We start from the raw sequence: 19,500 nt of genomic DNA on the forward strand, positions 1-19,500 counted from the left end.
AAGCAATAAGCAACTACCTGACATTCAGAAGACATCTTAAGGCAGCCCTGTTCAGGGAAGTTTTTAACGTGTGATATTTTACTGTATTTTTGGTTTTTATGGAAGCCGCCCAGAGTGGCTGGGGAGGCCCAGCCAGATGGGCGGGGTATAAATAATAAATTATTATTATTATTATTATTATTATTATTATTATTATTATTATTATTATTCTGATCCCTATCCGGAGATGCCAGAGATTGAGCCTGGAACCTTCTGCATGCAAAGAAGATGCTCTACCACTGAGCTATGGCCCCTCCATCTCCCAAAGGTCCATTTTCCAACCTTGTTCTTGCCCCTGGGCACACCTACTGTCTATAAGCCAGACTCCTGAACTTTCTTTGGCCTTCCTTTCTGTATTTTCAGGGGCCGCTGCCTTTGGGGGATGATAATGGCATTGTCTTGCTGGGGGAGCGGGCAGCCAAATGCCGGGCATATGCTAAGGCACTGCACTACAAGGAGCTGGAGTTCCAGAAGGGTCCAACCCCAGCAATCCTGGAGTCTCTCATCAGGTAGGGCCATTTCTTCTGAACTTCCTTTGTCAGAAAAGCTGATCCTGGCCTGGCAGCTGGAAAAAAGCATTCAACAAACGTGTTTCTCTACATAGTAAGCTTCTACCTATGTAGCACACATATCAAAGTGTTTGTCTATGTATTGAAGTGTGTATCTATGTTTCCTTGCTATGTTTCCGAATTGGTGCTTGTGTGCAATGACAGAAATGGAGCATTATGAGATGTTGTGCTGCATTAGTGCAGGACTTGCATACAACCCTTCCAGAAGTTTGGGACTACAGCTTCCATCAGCCGCAGCCAATGCCTGTGCTGGATGGGGCTGATGGGATTTGTAGTCTATACCAGAGGAGGGTGCCACATTGGTGAAAGCTGGTTCAGGGCATAAAATGTGGTTGCTTCATAAACTTTATTAGGGGGATGGGGCATGTATCTCTAAAACTTTTCCTTTTTCCACTTAGACAAAAGCATTTTAAGGCAAATCTTGGCACTAGGAAGGTCTCCCCTCTGTGTATCATCCCTGGCCAAAAAATTTAAGTGACTTTCAAGAGACTTTATATAAAGGACATTTTGAAGACATTTGGCCGTTGCCTTTTTAGAACACACAGAAATACCCTAAATAGCTGTGCAGTTTATAAAGTGCTTGGACTCCCACATCACAGTGGCTTGGGGGGATCAGTAGAGATTTCAGTATCGATTGGCCTGGCAACAGCAGCAGAAGCACTTCAGCACAGTATAAGCTCATAAAAACTCTGGGAATTGACCCTCCCTGTTTCTTAAAATACCATCATCTGGTATTTAAATGCCTGGGGCCAAGTACAATAGAAATGGTCCAACTCACTGCCAGAAATTCTGCAGACTTTCCTCTTTTCTTTGCTCCCGCCTGGGCCTAGGCTGGGTGCCTCTATGAGCAACTCTGACCTTTTCTCCCTGTCCTATTTGTTTGGATCTTGCACTCCATGGGCTAATCCATTCTGAGAGAGAGAGAGAAAGAGATTTATTTCCATCCACTGAGTACAATACTCATTTGCAGTTTCCTATAGACCACACTGTCTTTCCTCCCTTCTCTGCTCCTCTCCCCATCTCAAATGTCCTCTTCCCTCTCACCTCCAAACAAATTACAAGTCAACATTTTTGCCTGCTTCTGATGTCCATTTCAATGGTATGGCGAGGGCAAGGTGCAGAAATATTCCAGGCATCCTTAGGCACCCTTTCTACAGCTACTGTGTCTTCCTCTGAGCCTGTGGAGGCAGGAAGTGAGAGGGGTGACTGCTATTCAGCACTGAATGCTATACTGTGTTAAGAACACATTAATCTATGATACCTAATTGTTGCTTTTCTGGAAGGAAAACCAAGCAAAATACCACTTATCCCTCTGCTTTGTAACCTAGCCTGTTAAATGTTCATCTGATTTTCCTGGCTAAAGCAATGGCAGGCTGTTTGTGTTTGGCTTGTCCATTGGCTTATGTGGGACATACAGTTTTTGAGAAACACTTCTCTCTCTCTCCCTCTCTCTCTCTCTCTCTCTCTCTCTCTCTCTCTCTCTGCGTGTGTGTTTGTTCGTGTTCCCCCTTTCCTTGTTTCTGAGCCAGCAAACCAGCAATAACTTCCACAGAGTTTTGTCCAGTTGGGGTCTCTGTGGTCTCTGGATTTGGGGTTTATTATTGCTGTCAGCCAGCCACAAAATTATCTCTTTGTAAATTCCCATACCATGGTCACTTTTCTCAGCTGGCATTTCCAGAAATTCTCCTGAGTTGCATGGCAGTCATTCCCAGCTGATGACAGATTGTCAGCTTGGAGAGCAGGCAAGAGGTGTGCTTGAATCTAATGAAAGGACAAGAGTAGCTTCTTTTAAATGATGGTGATTTAATGGCAGCAGGAAAGAATAGCTCTTTGAAAGGGCCATGTCTGTGCTTCCTCTTCTTGCAATGTGCCTATGAACACAGGAGCATATGAAGCTGCCCTATCAAAGAGACAGACCAGCAGAGGCTAGTCCATTACGGCAAATGGAGCGGTGCCCAATCAACCTCACTCTGCCCTCAGCCAGCCCTGCCTTCTTACTTGCGTCCAGTCCAGGGGGTGGCACTGCCTGTCAGATTCCTCCTCTTCCGTCTGAGTGTTGCCCTTGTAGAATTCAACAGGGAGGAGAAGGAGGAATCTTGCAGAGCATGTGCTCTGCATGCAAAGGTGTTCAGGTTGAAATCCCTGAGCAGCCTCAGTTAAAAGGACCTTGAGCTTGCATTTCCACTGCCTGAGAGAAACTGCTGGGTGGAGCAGACAGTACTGGGACTGATGGACCAATGGTCTGTCTCAGAGGTGCCTGGTGTCCCATTGGATTGGTGAGGTAGAAAGTAGGTGGATTACTTACAGGCAGAGCTAACTATTTCCAGTTATGTTCCCATTCTTTCTACTTGGGAGGCTATACAAATAACTTAAGCCCTAAAACAGTTTTAAATTAAAACCCGCCTAGCCTAGAGTGGCCAACTGTATGCCACTCTGAAGGCCACAGTCCTCCCCCTGCTCATGCTCCACAGGAACAGCTGCTATTTGTTGGTATACTGCCTTGGAACATGGAAGCTTCATGAAGTTAGGATGACTTAATAACCATTTGTGCAACAAGAAAGGAGATTGAAATGTGGCTTGCTTTCAACTGTTAAAAAATAAATAAATCCAGAGGGGGCTTTTTCATTAGTGCATGTGTTGAGGAATATTTGGCCCTGCCAGATGTTGCTGAACTACAACTCCCATCAGCCCCAGCCAGTAGAGGCTGGAATCAAAGCTTGACTTCCTCAAGGACCTTTCCTGAAGGGCCACTTATATCTGCAGAATATTATTCTGGTGTTAATTAGCTCTTGAAGTATACTCTCTGGTACCCTAGTTTCAGTCCATCTTAAATTGAAATGTATTCAGTTTAAATAGAAATGTCTTTACAAGCTCAGTTGTTGCAAGCAACTGGAATTGTGCCTGAACTTCTTATTTTTTATTAGCCTATTTTTCTGTTTGCTTCCTTGTTTATTTAAGGCTTTTTCCAATGTGGTGTATTGACTTCATTATGTTACTTCACTTCTGGAACTAAGCATTTTGTTGCTGTTAATCAGTTTCTGTTTTGCTCCCAGCCAGTAGTCTTGGCTTAATTCAAACTGTGGACTTCTTGTAGAATTTTCTGTCCCTGGAGATGCATAATTCCTCTTTGGTTAAGCCATGTGCCTTTTGCCTGCCTGCTTCTGACAGATCTGTTAATCAATCACTGGCTGCAATTACTCTCTTCCTCTTCCCAAGCAAACAAAATGTACGTGTGTGTGTGTGTGTGTGTGTGTGTGTGAGAGAGAGAGAGAGAGAGAGAGAAGAAGAAGAAGAAGAAGAAGAAGAAGAAGAAGAAGAAGAAGAAGAGGAGGAGTTTGGATTTGATATCCCGTTTTATCACTACCCGAAGGAGTCTCAAAGCGGCTAACATTCTCCTTTCCCTTCCTTCCCCACAACAAACACTCTGTGAGGTGAGTGGGGCTGAGAGACTTCAAAGAAGTGTGACTGGCCCAAGGTCACCCAGCAGCTGCATGTGGAGGAGCGGAGACGCGAACACAGTTCACCAGATTACGAGTCTACCACTCTTAACCACTACTCCACACTGAATCAGGGATAGCAGCTTCTAACCTAATGATGTTTATAACATGCTTCTGAACTGCTACTGCCTATGCTTTAAACATATAAAATTGCCTAGTTCTGAGTCTTCTAGCTCATTATTGACTACAATGACCTTGAGCTTGTTTGGAGGTTCTAGCAGGGGAGCGCAGCTATCGTATACCCTTGACCGAAGAACGGTACACTCCTTCTATCTGGGATGGTCGTCCTCTTCCACCGAGCGCGCAGCTTCGGGAGGGACGCACATGGAGCGGTGAGGGAGGAAGGGGACACCCGCCTAGCCAGCCAGATCAGCCGAATCAACCCTGGCGATCAATGGGGTGACAGATGTCGCAGCCAGATCGCCCTCACATCCGATGCCTCTGACTCCCACTGAAGAATGCGACGGACCTCCAAAACTATAAGAACGGAACCCTTAGTGTGAGTAGACTCATTTAATGCTACAAAATTTAAAAATACACTAAGAGAACGTCGGATGTTAGACGATTTAATTTAGGAGTTCACCTCGGTAGAGGACTAAAATGGCGCAGGCTACAAAGTCGCAAGGTGGAGGAAGGAATGTATCTCTTTGCCTGACTGAGTGAATACCAAGTTGGAAATACGACCCAAAGAAATTAAAGAAATATTCGGAAAAAGAACTTTTTCTAACTTTCCCTAACTTTGGGAACTTATTGACGTTTCTGGGACTTATTTTACGACTGTTTATTTGAACTTTAATCTGAAGAACACTAGGACCCCTTGAACTCTGGAATTTACTACGGAGGATTTATGTCCTGCTCATAAACCTCTGGCTTCTTTTCTCCTCCCACTCTCTCTCTTTCCTCCCATGTTCCCCTTATGTTATTTATGATATTTATGATATTTACATGGGAATGAAAATTGAACGAGATTGCGACCTGAGAACTTTAATACTTTATCACTCTATTTAGAAGTCTGATCTCATTGATTTAAGAAGAATCTGCAATGAGAAGAGCCAAAAGACTCAGGTGTCTTGACACAGAAACTGACGCAGAGCCCTCTGGTTTCAAACAGAGTAATCTAGATAAGTATCTGCTACTTCAAAAACAGCACATATCTCCTCCCAAAAACTCTCTCAACTCTTTACATGGAAAGACAGTTGAAGAGATATCCCTAGGAATAAACGAGGACAAGGCTACTACTCCCATAACCGAGGCACAAGTACTAATTGATAGAAAGGTGGAGCTGCTGGAGGAATGCTGCCTACTGACTGCTCAAACAGTTCAAAAAATCTTTGAACAATTACAAAACATCTTCAAGAAGCTGGATAACCCAGATGAAAGGAGGCAACTCACTCCCTTTTTGCCATCCTTAACAAGCCCTGGAGATAAACAGAACAAATACAAATTTATACCTCTAAACCAACCAAAAATCAGAGGAAGCCCCCCTCACTCAGTCAACTTGATACTGAGGCCATGTGAGATTGTTCTCCACATTTTTCCATACAGAGGGCCCCTACCTTACTGGGAGTCATCCTCCTGGGCCAGACATCATCTAAATCTGCTCCTAGGCCTTGAGGGGGGAAGGATTGACTTAAAAGCAGTCAAGAGGCTCACTAACGATGGATATTCCAAAAAAGTACTACTAAGATTTGGTAGTCATAGAATCCCAACCAAAATCTTAAGGGAAAAGGCTCATTTAGCCCAGAAAGGAATTATTCCACGTCGACACTTTGAAGATATATCGCTCAGACCATTGATTGCATCTAAAAGACAGAACAAGTTGAACAAGGCCATTCCAACAGAAGCCGATATCTGCCCTACTCCCGTGGAAGAACCCAGTAGATGGGAGAAACCGCTGCCAGCTACCCGAGAAATCACGCAAGAAAAATCTAAGCTCCCAAATCATGCGATTGTAGCATCAATTAACAGCCTCGCCCTTGACACAACAGACTGGACAGTCCCAGAAGAAGAAGATCTGCTGAATAACTTTACCAACTTACCAGATAAAGAACAAACAAGCATACTCAGTAAACTGACGAAACTACAGGCCAGATTGACCGAAATTCACCAACAAGGCCAACAAAATGCAGTAGAAACAATACACAATCAAACCTCACACCTACCAGCCCTCTCTCCAAAATGCATAGTCAAAAAGAGAGCTACTAATGGAACTTTCAAATGTATAGATGCAGAGCTTCAAATCCAGCCTCCTTTAAAATATGAAATGACAAGGAAAAACTCCAGCAATGAGACCACAAATTCCTGGCTGAGATATCAAATACTAGCTCCAAACGAAATAGGTACCCCTTATTTAAGTACTACAAAGGATTCTAACATTGCCGAACAAAAGATGACCTCCAACAGACCTGACACACTGAGCTCAACACCAAATGAAACCAAAGAAATGGAAGTAGAGACCGAAAACAATCCTACTGTCCATAATAGCCCACCAACCACAGAAATCTCTCAGGAACAAGGAACAGCTAAGGAAGAAAATCAAGAAAGGGAGGAAATTCTAATTTCCCGCACTTTAAAAAAGAATCTAAAAGATCCACCATTATGTTCCCCACCGAAAGTAGCGACAAATGGCTGTATCGGCACAAGACAAAATCCCTCGCTGGACTCAATAACAGAATTAGAATGACTAAATGCTGTCAACCAGCCACCAACTCAAAAACGGATCCTACGCTTGCTGTCCTGGAATATTGCAGGGTGGGGAAACAAAGACGGAGACCCAGACCTAATGAACTTCTTTAAAGATTTTGAATTAATACTTCTACAAGAAACATGGTCAACTAGAGATATTAAAATCAATGGATTCTCCTCCTATACGAAACCCGCATTGAAAATAAACACGAAGGGCCGGCCGAAAGCAGGGTTCTGTTGTATGATCAAAGACAACTTAGGGTTTGAAATCAAGCAGTTAGAAAAATGCTTGCCACTTGCACAAGCCCTACTTTTAACCCAAAAAGACGATACTTTGCTACTTGTAAATGTCTATATCCCCCCATCCAAAAACAACAGCAACAGTGAAAATTGGTCACAACTAACCTTTTATATAGAAAATTTGACCGATAAATACCCAAATGCCTCATTGATAATAGCAGGTGATTTTAATGCCAGAGTGGGAACCAACAATGAACAACTATGTAGCAAACTAAATTGGAATACTGATAATGATATCGCACATGCCTTGAAAATAGGACGATTCTCCAGAGATAGGGTTGTAAACAACGAAGGCTTACGCCTACTTGAATTATGTAACAACTTTAATTTGCAGATTGTGAACGGTTCAACAAAAGGCGATAGAAGCGGGGAGTTTACATACTTCTCCCCCCGAGGATGCAGTGTCATCGACTATATTCTTGTCCCTTATAATATTATAAATTCGATCATGGACCTCAAAATTGGAACGCGTACTGAAAGCGACCATCAGCCATTATTGTTGTCTATTAACTTAAAGGATGAAACCAAGATAACTAAGCACAATATTATAGAACCCTCTCAATACAAACAAATGACCCAATTAAAATGGTCCCAGGAAATGAGTGCAGTAGTGGGGCAAAAACTTACAGCCAACCTGAGAAAACAAGTATTATCCAACTTAAAGACCACTAATTCCTACAGCGATATTCCGAAAATTTATAATGAGATCTTCCAAATGTTCGTAGAACTTAGTACTCCACCTAAAGTTTGGGTACTTAAACATAGCGCTAGCCCTTGGTTTGACGATGAATGTTTCCAGCTAAAAAGAAAACTGCGCCAAACATTTAAAAATAATCGCACTAAACTAGAGCCCTCTTATCTTGATGAAAAAAGAAAATATCATTACATTCTGGCCGAAAAGAAACAGAAATATGCAACCCAAAAATGGCTACAATTACTCGACTCAATTCAGAGTAAAAATAACAAAGCGTTCTGGAACCTAGTGTACGGAGGATTGAAACCCGAAAATCAACTAACTCTACCACCAATTGCAGAATCCAAATGGTCCCAATATTTTACATCGGTATTTAACAATCTACACAGTGAACTTAAAGGAAATGAAACCACTAAAAATAAAATCAATAAACTCCAGGAGTGGCCAAGGGTAGAAGAAGAGGAAATTAGAGAGATAGTTAAAAATTTCAAATCGGGGAAATCTCCTGGGCCAGACGGTCTACCAATAGAATTATTTAAGACCTATATAGATTGGTGGGCAGAACCCTTAGCTCAATTGTTTACTCTCATAGATAAATATGGGATCATACCTGAGATATGGTTAAGATCAATAATTATCCCAATCTTTAAAAATGGCGACCCAAAAGAACCAAGGAATTATAGACCGATAAGCCTATTATCAGTGATAGGGAAAATCTACGCTAAGCACCTTTTATCTAAACTCCTTACCTGGATGAAAAATCTAAATTTACCAGGGAAAGAACAAATAGGTTTCTCCAAAGGTTGCTCTACATTAGACCATTGCCTTATACTTATGCATTTGGTTGAAAAATACAGATCTCAAAGGCAATCTAAGATATATGCTGCTTTTGTAGATTTTCGTGGTGCATTTGACTCAATTGACCGCCCAAAGCTGTGGAGGAAACTCGCAGAATTAAAAATTGATCAGCGCTTATTGATCCTAATAAAAAATTTATACTCTTCCAATATCTGTCAAGTCAAACTTAACACCAAAGGTCACCTTTCATCAGACATCCCAAACTCGAAAGGGGTAAAACAAGGGTGTATTCTTGCCCCCTTCCTATTTAATTTATTTTTATCAGATTTGCCAGATCACCTTCAAAAAATAGAATCACATGCCCCTAAACTTAATCAGAAACCAGTTTCTCTATTATTATACGCAGACGATGCTGTTCTACTATCATTAACGAGCTTGGGTCTGAAACGCCTTATATCTTCTCTGATCCTTTACTGCGAATGTAACAAGCTCTCTATAAATTACGAGAAGACAAAAATTTTGGTCTTCTCGAATGGTTGGAAATTAGAGAAATGGAAAATAAGAGGGCAGGAAATTCAACAAGTGAAAATCTATAGGTATCTGGGAATCTTATTCCAGAGCAATTTAGGGTGGGCAAATCATTGCACAAATGCCATAAAACAGGCAAAGTGCACCTCATCAGCTGTTGCCCGTTTTTATTATCAGAAAGGCAATCAATTTATTCCTGCGGCCAATCAGATATTCCAAACAAAAGTGCAATCCCAGATACTCTATGGAATCCCGCTATGGGTCCAAGCATATAATAGTGATCTAAAAAAGATTCACTCCAGCTTTCTGAGACGTATTCTTGGACTCCCAGCTGTGATCAAATATGAAACAATGTGTGCAGAAATAGGCATACACACAATGGAATATTGGGCCTGGTCCACCTCAATAAAATACTGGTTACGCTGCCATTTTCGCTGCCCTCCATCAAGTCTGCTCGCTGATTTGCTCAAAGACTCCTACAAATCAAGATGGTATCAGTACCTCGAAAAAAAGATTGAATCTTTAGGCATCGAGCTGGAGCCCCTGTACAATTCTAATGAGCAATACATTTTCCATAATATCCTAACTAGACTAAAGGATGTCGAGAGGCAAAATATTATGGCAGCTGTAAACAAAATTTGTTCGCCCATATTCTATGATTTAAATATCTTAGATAGCAGAGCCAATTACGTCACCAAATTAATAATTCCAGCCCAACGTAGGGCTTTTATGCTGGCCCGTTTGAATGTTTTTCCCTCAGCATTTGTCAGGGGAAGATATCAAAACATCCCTAGAAATAAGAGATTCTGCAGATGTTCTATGAATGTCCCGGACACGGTAGAGCACATTCTCTTTCAGTGCCCATTGTACAGTACGCTCCGTCAACGCGTGCTGTCCCCTCTTCTGGGTGGTCTGGAGCCCCAACAAGGTGAATGTGTGGGATTCTGCCTATCCGACGTTGACCAAAGGGTAACGGCGGGGGTAGCCGAGTTTTTGGTAGCAGTCCTCCAAGGAGCAGGTTAACAAGGAAAACCACTGATTTTATATGTATATATATATATATGTATGTAGCCAACTGCTGCCTTTCTGTTTATATCTCAAGGCTTTTATATGTTTCTTTCTCTTTTATCGTTTTATTTGTATAATGCCTAATAAAGGTTTGAATAAGTAAGTAAGTAAGACTACAATGACGGGCAGTGGCTGTCAAGGAGGGGCATGGGAGTGGAGCCACTGGAGGGGAAGCCTTGCCAGGCTTCTTTAAAAGCCCCCAGGTGATGCTAGTCCAGGCATAGGCAAACTTGGCCCTCCAGATGTTTTGAGACTACAATTCCCATCACCCATGACCACTGGTCCTGTTAGCTAGGGATGATGGGAGTTGACGTCCCAAAACATCTGGAGGGCTAGCCAGTCTCTGGGTGAGGCAACACCTTTTCTAATAAGGCAAGCAGATCCCACTGGGAGCTGCCCAGGGTTTTGTCTGCTGTGACTGGCAATCATTATTACATCCCCCATGGACCCCAAGCCCCACCAATAGCTCTTCCTGAAATGTTCCAGGCAGCTCCTGTCCCTTTCCTTCACACTTTATCTAGGGGAAATCAGGCATGCTTGAGCCTCTGAAGGAAATGGGACATGTAGCTTTAGCATGCCTACGGACCAATCCTGTGCAGCATTAGGTCACTGTGCATAGAATTGAAAGTCCCAGTGAAGTCCCTAGTGGTGCTCACTCGCTAGTAAGCCTGCTTGGCAGCTCAGCCTTTTATTAATTGTGTGTGGCTGTCCCTGTGCGCATTGCCCAACTTATCTCTGCCATGTTCCTGTTATCTTCTGCATGTCTCTCATTTTCCATATCATATCCATCCATTGCTCTTTTCTCTTGTCTGCTGAGCTATTTTCAGACCCTGTGTCTGCCACGCAACACATACTGTCACCTCTCCTGGAGCCTTGCTTGTTCTTTTCTTCAAGGACTTCTGATTTTAATCTGCCTGCTTGTTAGGTATTTTGACAAAAGACTCAAGACCCAGTTTAAAAACAAGAGAGTTTATTATAGAATCTGAAAAAAACAAAACAAAAAAATCCATTGTGGAGGCATGGCAGATTTTGTACAGAGCGCTCTTTCAATTTACAGTACACACAGATCCACCTGGAGCATCGCCCACTCAGCAACCATCTTTAACAACAATATGCTCCTGGAGGGATGGTCCCAAATTTTGGCCAGTCAACATGTACAAGACACTTTCCAGGAAACCAATGTCTTCTGGTGCCAAGATAGCAACTTTAAATTATGCTAGATCCCTCTTGTAAATAATAATTAAAAAGTGAATAAAAAATAGATATATTAACTATGAACCCACTCTTGCAACAAAGTTAAGCAGGGAACTGAGCTGTGAGAGGAGTCCTTGGTAACTTGTGTTTTTTTAAAAACAAATCCTTTCCCCAATTGTGATGCATTGCAATGTGTGCATAATATTATTCCTCACATCTCTTTATTTGTATTGAACACTGCACAGTATCTTAACAGGACTGAGGAATCTCAAGCCTGGTGATTGCATGTGGGCCTTGTGGCATCTCTATTTGGTCCTGCTCTGCACCCTCCTTGGGTGCTTTTGCCTGGCTGTGGTATGTGCCTTTGAGCTGTGGTAGTGTCAGTGGGTGGGAGATGTGTGTTGGTGTGCAGAAACCTCTGGTTTTAGTGTGACTGGAATGGACCCTGCTGTAGAAAGATTAAAAGTTGCATCCATTGCTCAATCCACTTTTTCCTATGGCCACACCCACCACTGTCCTGAGGCCCCTTTAGAGTTGCCTGTGATAGAATGTGGCCCTTGGGTTGCAAGAGGTTCCTCATCCCTAGCTTATAAAACCTCAGAATATTAATGTATATTTTTTATTGTTGTTGGCACCTTCCTTTTGTAGTACCCCCCCCCCAAAGCTCAAGGCATAAATAGTAGGCTTTTAAATCTGGAGTGTCTTTGATGCCCCTCTCCATTCATCAATAGGAAGATCTGTGGGGAACTCCAATTACGATTCATCCAACATCCCAATCTGATTCTTTTTTCTCTTTTAAATTGTGGGCCTATGCTTTTGAAAAGAGGATCACCTCGCTTGCCATCATCTTCCTAACTCAGCACTTCCCTCCCACCCCCATTCCCTTACCTCATTTTGGCCGTTGTTGTATCTGTGCACTTGAGTCAAGCTAAAACAGGGAGTGATTGCAAGGTGGAGATTTTTAAAAAGCTGGGAAAGTTAATACCGCACTTTGCATCCCTGTACTCGGGGGGGAAATGCTATACCAACTCTGTGATATTTGTGAGTGGAACAAAATTATTCTCTTAGGAGGGTGCTGCTTGCCAGGGGCTACATGTCCTGGGACATTTGAGCATCCTACTAGAAGAGAACGTGGTGATGAGAAAGATGCAGAAGTACAGCCCTTGTATTTCAGACCAGTGGTTGTGGTTTTGTTTGGGGGTTTTTTTGGTTAGCATTTGTGTGTATCTTTCTCCCTGTCCCCCATGAAGTTGTGTCTCTGCTGCCTTACTCAACTTTGTTGGTATCCCCCTGGGCTTTGAAGTCTGCCGGCCGAATCTTCATCTCGACCCTCTTCAGGGAATAGGTTTTACCGTGCCATCCGTACCAAGTAATCCCATCTGTGCTTTTGTTGTGCTCTCCATTGCGGTAGTAAACCCCGTTTAGGTTGGAGTCTGTACAGCAGTTGTACCAGTAGCCGCCTGTTGAGAAACAAAAGTGGAGAAAATAATTTGATCTGTCTTCAAAAGCAGTGGGTTTTGAAACTTTTTGCCTCCAGGGAACCTCCTTTTGCATTGACATCTGCCATCATGGGACCAAGCAAATTGCAAAGCATTCTGGGGCACGCACCATTTCATTAATGCATTGGCCTACCCCTGAGCCAGAGGGTCAGGTAGCAGGCAATGGGAAATAGCTTTCTCTGCCCACAATCTAGGAGAGCCATTGCCAGTTGGCCTAGACTAGGTATAGGAACCCTTGCCCCCCACCCCGTGCATTACTGAACCGCCACTCCAATCACCCCAGCCATTGGCTATGCTTGCTAGGGCTGCTGGGAGTTGTAGTTCGGCAACATCTAGAGGGCCAAAGGTTCCCCTGAATTTGATGGACAAATAGTCTAACCTTTTATAAGGCAGCTTCCTGTGTTCCTGTTTGCTCCAGAAAGTGCTTTGCATATCACATTTTGTAGTTATCATTGTTCTTGCAATGCTTACAACTTCAAAGCGAATACAGTTTTTGGAAATGTTTCTAAATTGCAAAATGGCATTCAGCCCTGTTCAGCTAAAACTTGGTGTAGGAGGAGGAGCCCATCTACATGCTTACCTTTGCGTAACAGCGCACAGTGATCCACGCACTTGTCGTTGTCCTTGTCCTTAGTGCTGAAGGCTGTGTTGTTGTGGTACCTCAGGGAGTCATGTGGAATGTTGCCACTGTAGTTGGCCAAGAAGAGGCGGTAGCTGTTTAGCTCGTTGCCCAGAGTGAAGTGGTTGTACAGAGCGTAGCGGATGTTGCCATTCCAGTCCTGCAAGGGTAAACAGGAGGTGGATGAAGGTGAAGAGGAAACATCTTCTGTTAGCAAATTTATCTAGGAAAACCGTTTCCAGGAATGTATGCACCTATCCCTCCTTGCAAGGAGTGCCATATCTTCAGGCATCCATTGCTCTTTCAAATGGATGTGATGGATACCTGCGCAGGAAACGATACAGCCGTTTCCTCAACGTTTTGCATTTCATTCATGTGTTCAACCACAGGGCATCTTGTCTGCTAGCTCCGCTGAAACTACTTCTCATCTTGTTCATAAGCTGAAGGTTTAGAATGAATAGTGTTTTTGGAACAGATGATGCTTTAAGCATTTAATTATAGCTGACTCCCTTCAGCAAAACCTCATGCTCTGCCTGCAGTTTGGCAAGACTTCCAAAGGAAAATACCTCTGTAGTTGTGGAGCAGCCGCTGAGGACATCTGGGTATGTGCCCTTGCTTTTTGAGTTTAAGGGCACTGTTAAGAGGGCATAATGGAGGGTGGGGGAGATATCTAACTTGCCAACCCCAGATACTGATGCCTGTGTAAAGCAGTACCTAGAAATTGCAATACAGTCGTACCTTGGTTCCCGAATGCCCTGGAACTCAAACATTTGGCTCCCAAACACCGCAAACCCAGAAGTGAGTGTTCTGATTTGTTAATGTTCTTTTGGAACCCAAACATCCGATGGGGCAGCCAATCAGAAACTGCAGTTTGGTTTTTGAACGTTTTGGAAGTCAAATGGACTTCTGGAACGGATTCCATTTGACTTCCAAGGTTCAGCTGTATCTCAAATTGCTGTTGGAGACTGCTCATCCTTCTAATTTCCTCAGCTGTTCAACATAGATCAATTACCAAAAATTCACCTGTTTTTTTGAAACCATTCCCTTACCTCAAGCTCCACACGCAGCATTGTTGGGCGCTGGGAAAGCCTATGGATGTGCTCATTTCCCAGCCAAAAGTCTCCCTGGATGCTGCCAAACCCTTGCTTGTACTGCTTCCAGTCCCGGCTGAAGGAAATCAGGCCAACTTTACGCCTCTGGATGACTGTCCATCCTCCTCCGTCAGTCTCCATGTCACAGTATACCTGGAGCAATAGGAAAGAGCATTGATTCCAGTCATTCATGGAGACCAGGGACTGTCCAGGCCCCTTTTGGGGAGGGGGCATGTATTTGTTGTTGCCAAATTGGACTGAATAGTTCAGTCGATTTGAGTATCTGTTCTTCCCCTCCTCTCACCCCACAAACCCTATCAGTATGAATATAAGTGAAAACATGTATTATTGGTAATGGCAGAATAAGGGATTTTAGGCACTGGGTAGCAGCATTTACCATGAGGTCAGCTGCTTTTTAGTTTAGGAGAGTTGTTCTCTGTGATGCTACAGGTGGAATGAAGCTACTTTCTCGGAAAGCCATTTTGAGTACCAAGAAAGGGAAATCCATGAACATCAAAATGTTTTTTTTAAAAAAAATAATAATCCTGAGTGTCATTCTTTCAGTCCAGGAATCCTGGACAGTTTTCCCTACTGCTGCCATTCAGCCCCATAGATTGGACCATTGTAGAGAAGCTCTTACCAGCACCCCTAGAGGGTCACCTTCTGCGGGTCATGGAGGCTCAGAGAGAGCAAATGTGTGCTCCTTCCGTAGGAACCTGTCCTGAAAGCTGCCCAAAGCTGCCTATCTGGACTATAACTGGGGCATAAGTAAGTCATAGCATTTGTATTAAGACTTCTTACTTGCATTTCTGGCGTTCCCAGGAATTCATCAGGGAGGAGTCTGTAGACCCCTGAAGTTCTGTAATTTCTCTGATAAAGCGATGAGCAGTCGTACACAGCATCTGTGTCAATGTAGGGGGTGGAATTGGAAGCAACAAATGTTTAGCAATGACTGACGAGTATTCAACACCCCCAACCCACAAATTGTGATAAGTTCTTAAGTACAGCGGTACCTCGGGTTACATATGCTTCAGGTTACATACGCTTCAGGTTACAGACTCGGCTAACCTAGAAATAGTGCTTCAGGTTAAGAACTTTGCTTCAGGATGAGAACAGAAATCATGCTCCGGCGGCAGCAGGAGGCACCATTAGCTAAAGTGGTGCTTCAGGTTAAGAACGGACCTCCGGAACGAATTAAGTACTTAACCCGAGGTACCACTGTACTTTTGACACATTTTTATTAAATGTAACCTTGCTTATGTTACAGTTCCTCCAAAAACAGCATGTTAGTTTTAAACTTACGTTGCAATATTTAGTGAAGCCTCCCTAGAATTTCAAACCCAGAAGGGGAACCCTGAGACCATCAAGCCTCAACCACCTCCAACATTAACCTATGTGATTGAGACAGCCATGTGCTCCACAAATAAGAGGACAGCTGTGTATCTCTTCGGGATGCTTGCAGCTGATGCTTTCCTTAAGCAAGTGAGCCAAACTGTGTTCTACTGGTGAATGAAGCCATTGCCCAGTTTGGGAGAGCTAATAATAATAATTTTATTATTTATACCCTGCCCATCTGGCTGGGTTTCCCCAGCCGCTCTGGGTGGCTTACAGCACATAAAAAATTGTAAAAGATTAAACGTTAAAAATTTCACGATACAGGGTTGCCTTCAGATCTGCATGATGGTGGCTGCAGTCTAGAAGCATTTCCCAAACCTAGTAGGCTGTTTCAGCAATTGATTGGCACACATGGAATCAGGAGGGCCATCTGCTTACAGAGAGACTGCTCAAGTTATTTTTCTCTTGTCCATATATAAGTGCAGATTTTGGGCGCTAACTTCTCCAGCTCTTTCTGTAACCCTTCAAAAACACAACCATTGAGCAGCAAGGACTTGGAGCGGGATCAGGCTAACAGAAAGGAAGGCTCAGTGGCACAAGGGGGATTTGATGGCTTTGGCATGTGTGCCTGAAACCCCCCCCCCAAAAAAAAACCCCATTCTAAAATTATGCAAACATTATCCTGATTAGTAAAGAACAAAGAACCAGAATGGTTCAGTAACCATAGTATTGAACTTTGGGGACTTAAGGTTCTAATCCCAGCTCGGCTGGGTGAGTTTGGGCAGCTTACAAACCCTTAGCCTTGACTGCAGCTGTAAAGTTGATGTAATAGCAACATATCTCACCATGGTCTTTTAAAGGTGAAAGAGAAATTGTTTTAGCAGTGTAGCAGAAGTACTTGTCTGTTCAGAAATGGCCAGTGCAAGAGATGATGTAACCAACGGATTAGGCTACAAATCTAGAAATCTAGAATCTCACTTTGAATTTTCTAGGTAGCCTTAGGGCAGGCATTCTCTGCTGCATGCTTTGTCCTGCAATAGGGGCGTATTGCACCAATACCAGCCTGCCTCACAATAATTTACTATAGCAAGATTGTGTAAAATGACCTGAACACTCAGAAACAGCACTTCACAGATGCTAAACAGTAGTGTTGCTACTTCTGAGTGTGAGAGAACCAGTTTCTCCTCCAAAAACTTCTCTTATTGCAAAAGCCCCCAGACTGAAGCAATGGGGAATAAGTTAGTCAAATACATTTTGCTGCCATTCTGAAAAGCCCAACCTCTTGATCTGATGCCTGGGACAGCTTCCCCAGTTTGCAGTTGTGCTGTCAGGCAGACGAGCCAAATCAGCACATCTGACATGTTTGGACTGTGCACGGTCTGTTTTCTGCATCATGGCCTGCTCCCCACTTGGAAGGTACATTCCCGCTCCGGCAAGCGTATCAGCCTTTTTGGAAATGGCTGCTTCCCTTTCCATGTTAAGAACTGAACATCCAGCTGCTTCCAGGGGAAGGGAGAGGCCCTTCCCGAGGTTAACTTTTATCCATCCTGACAGGTGTAACAGAGTGCAAGGTGAATGATTTCCACCTATTAGGAAAGATTAGGTGCCAACTGGGGCTTCCTTGCAGCCAGCAATTCAAGTCCCTATGTGGCTGTCTTCCACATGCAGTGTGGCCTTACCGTGCCTGTAATAAGACATGTTGTGGTTTAATAATTTTGTACCTTGAAGACACACTCTGGGCTATTTATGTGAATACTACGAAAACCTCAGTGTGAGGATTTTTCCCCCCAGGTCACACTTGTATATAGCTTGGTTGCTCACAATTGAGGAAAAGAGCTGCTTCCAGGCGACCATGCCTATAAGCTAGGTTGACATGATTATTTATTTCACTGTAAACCTCAAATGATGAACTGGCTAGTTAAAAGGTGTGTTAGTAAAAGTGTGTATGGCTATATTGGCCCCTGGGGGGAAAGGTGATTAGGTGGTAACCAAGGTCATGTTACTCAATTAAATCGGATGAGTTTTAATTGATTATTGGGGTGGAGTTTTTAAAAATATAGCTATACATATAACGTTGAAGGAAAATTCATATTTTCTTTTAGGGAAGGGCTGCGGATCAGTAGCAGAACAGCTGCTTTGCATGCAGAGGGCAGCAGGTTCAATTCTGGGGGCCTCCAGGCAAGGCTGGAAATTAGTCCTGCCTGAAATCTTGAAGAGCTGCTGTTGGTCAGTGTGGGCAGTATTGAGCTAGATAGTGATCTGACTTGGTTCTTTAATTTTGAATGGTGCAGATATGTATGTAAAATATCTCACAACATTCCCCCTTGAGTGAGCGTAAAGGTGGGGTGCCTCTTGGGAGAAGATGCCATCCACCTTTTTCAAGCAGGCTTTTTTCTTTAAGTGTTTTGTCATTGAGCTGAAATGCCTTTCAGTTTGATTTACTGAGGTTTTAAAACTATTTAACCCAACCAGTGTTTGTTAAAGATGGCAATGCTAGCGTTCATGCATCTCAGGATATGACTGCTCATATTCTCACACAGAGTTCTTTGTGCGAAATCACACATGTGCTCACAACCTTCCCTCTTTCCTCACAGACCGCTTCTGGGGAAAAGCATGAATGGGATCTGGCTGCACTTTCCTATCTTTAAGCACACACAAAGAGAGAGAGACCATAATCTCTGTAGGACTGTCTCTCCTCATTTTTCTGCTGATATTCTAAAGAGTGATTGTGTTTTGAGTGTCTGCAGGTCTTACACGCAGAACAAAGCTATTATCATTTAAAACATTCAAGCTCTCTTGGAAATGAAATAGTTGAACAACTCAAAAGCAAATACACAAGATTGTGATTCCCTGTTTAAAAGCACCTCTCCTGGGGTGCATTTTGCCCAGCAGAGTTTGCTTGCAGTATTGGGGGTCTTAACTGAGGGGAGCAGCTTCTATTTTCCCATGCATTTATTTGCCATACCGCTGGTCCTCCTTACCTGCGGATGTTTGCGTTACAGTCTGAGCTGCCTGGAGCTGCACGATGCCCAGCTGGTTGTTCATCTCCGAGTACTTCCCTTCCACGTCATTGAGGCGCAGGTCCATCTGCTTGAAGCTTCCTTCCAGCTCCATCACCTGCATGATGGCGTTTCCCAGTTCATCCTCCTGCTTCTTGCTCAGCTCCTGTATCAAGGTGGACAGGTTGGCCACGTGCATCTTCAGCTCCTTCAGCTCCTCGCAGCAGCCTAGGTTCTTGGGGTTCCCATTGATCACCTTCCTCTTTGGAGGTTTCTGCAGCCAGGCTGGGTACACGGCCAAAGAGATGGTTACTGCACATAACCAAGCCAGCTGAGTGCTGAACGTGGTCTGCATGCTGTGTCTAGGGATTTTTCTTCTTCTCTGCTCCCCCGCTCACTTGGTCCTAGGGATTGCTTCAGAAATTCTTATCTCCTCTCCCAGGAGGAGGAAGAGTTGCTTTTTTAGTTGAACTGTATTTGTACAGATGTTTTCTGTAAAGCCACAGCTATTGTTTCCCTCTTTCTCTTTCTCAATGAACCAAGTCTCTCAAAGGTGGATCGCTCCTGTCAGAGTCTCTGCTCTCG

The 19,500-nt window shown here is 43.5% G+C and overlaps 2 protein-coding genes across 5 annotated transcripts in view; one reads left to right on the top strand and one right to left on the bottom strand.

The window, feature by feature from the left end:
* The window catches only part of MTOR (mechanistic target of rapamycin kinase), a 110,747-nt gene that overhangs the window by 41,324 nt on the left and 49,923 nt on the right, over positions 1–19,500 (top strand). For all 4 annotated transcript variants that reach the window (XM_053400949.1, XM_053400951.1, XM_053400950.1 and 1 more), the window contains one exon: positions 403–548. In XM_053400949.1, coding sequence (XP_053256924.1) covers positions 403–548 — 146 coding nt within the window. The remainder of the gene's footprint in view (positions 1–402; positions 549–19,500) is intronic.
* Positions 11,132–19,489, bottom strand: ANGPTL7 (angiopoietin like 7). The gene is made up of 5 exons (XM_053400954.1): positions 18,898–19,489; positions 15,383–15,483; positions 14,540–14,734; positions 13,452–13,650; positions 11,132–12,832 (listed from the first exon to the last, which is right to left on the bottom strand). The coding sequence occupies exons 1-5, from the start codon at positions 19,268–19,270 to the stop codon at positions 12,639–12,641; spliced, it is 1,062 nt and encodes a 353-aa protein (XP_053256929.1). The 5' UTR covers positions 19,271–19,489; the 3' UTR covers positions 11,132–12,638.

The sequence above is a fragment of the Podarcis raffonei genome, chromosome 8 (genome assembly GCF_027172205.1).
Source record: "Podarcis raffonei isolate rPodRaf1 chromosome 8, rPodRaf1.pri, whole genome shotgun sequence".
NCBI classification, from domain to species: domain Eukaryota; kingdom Metazoa; phylum Chordata; class Lepidosauria; order Squamata; family Lacertidae; genus Podarcis; species Podarcis raffonei.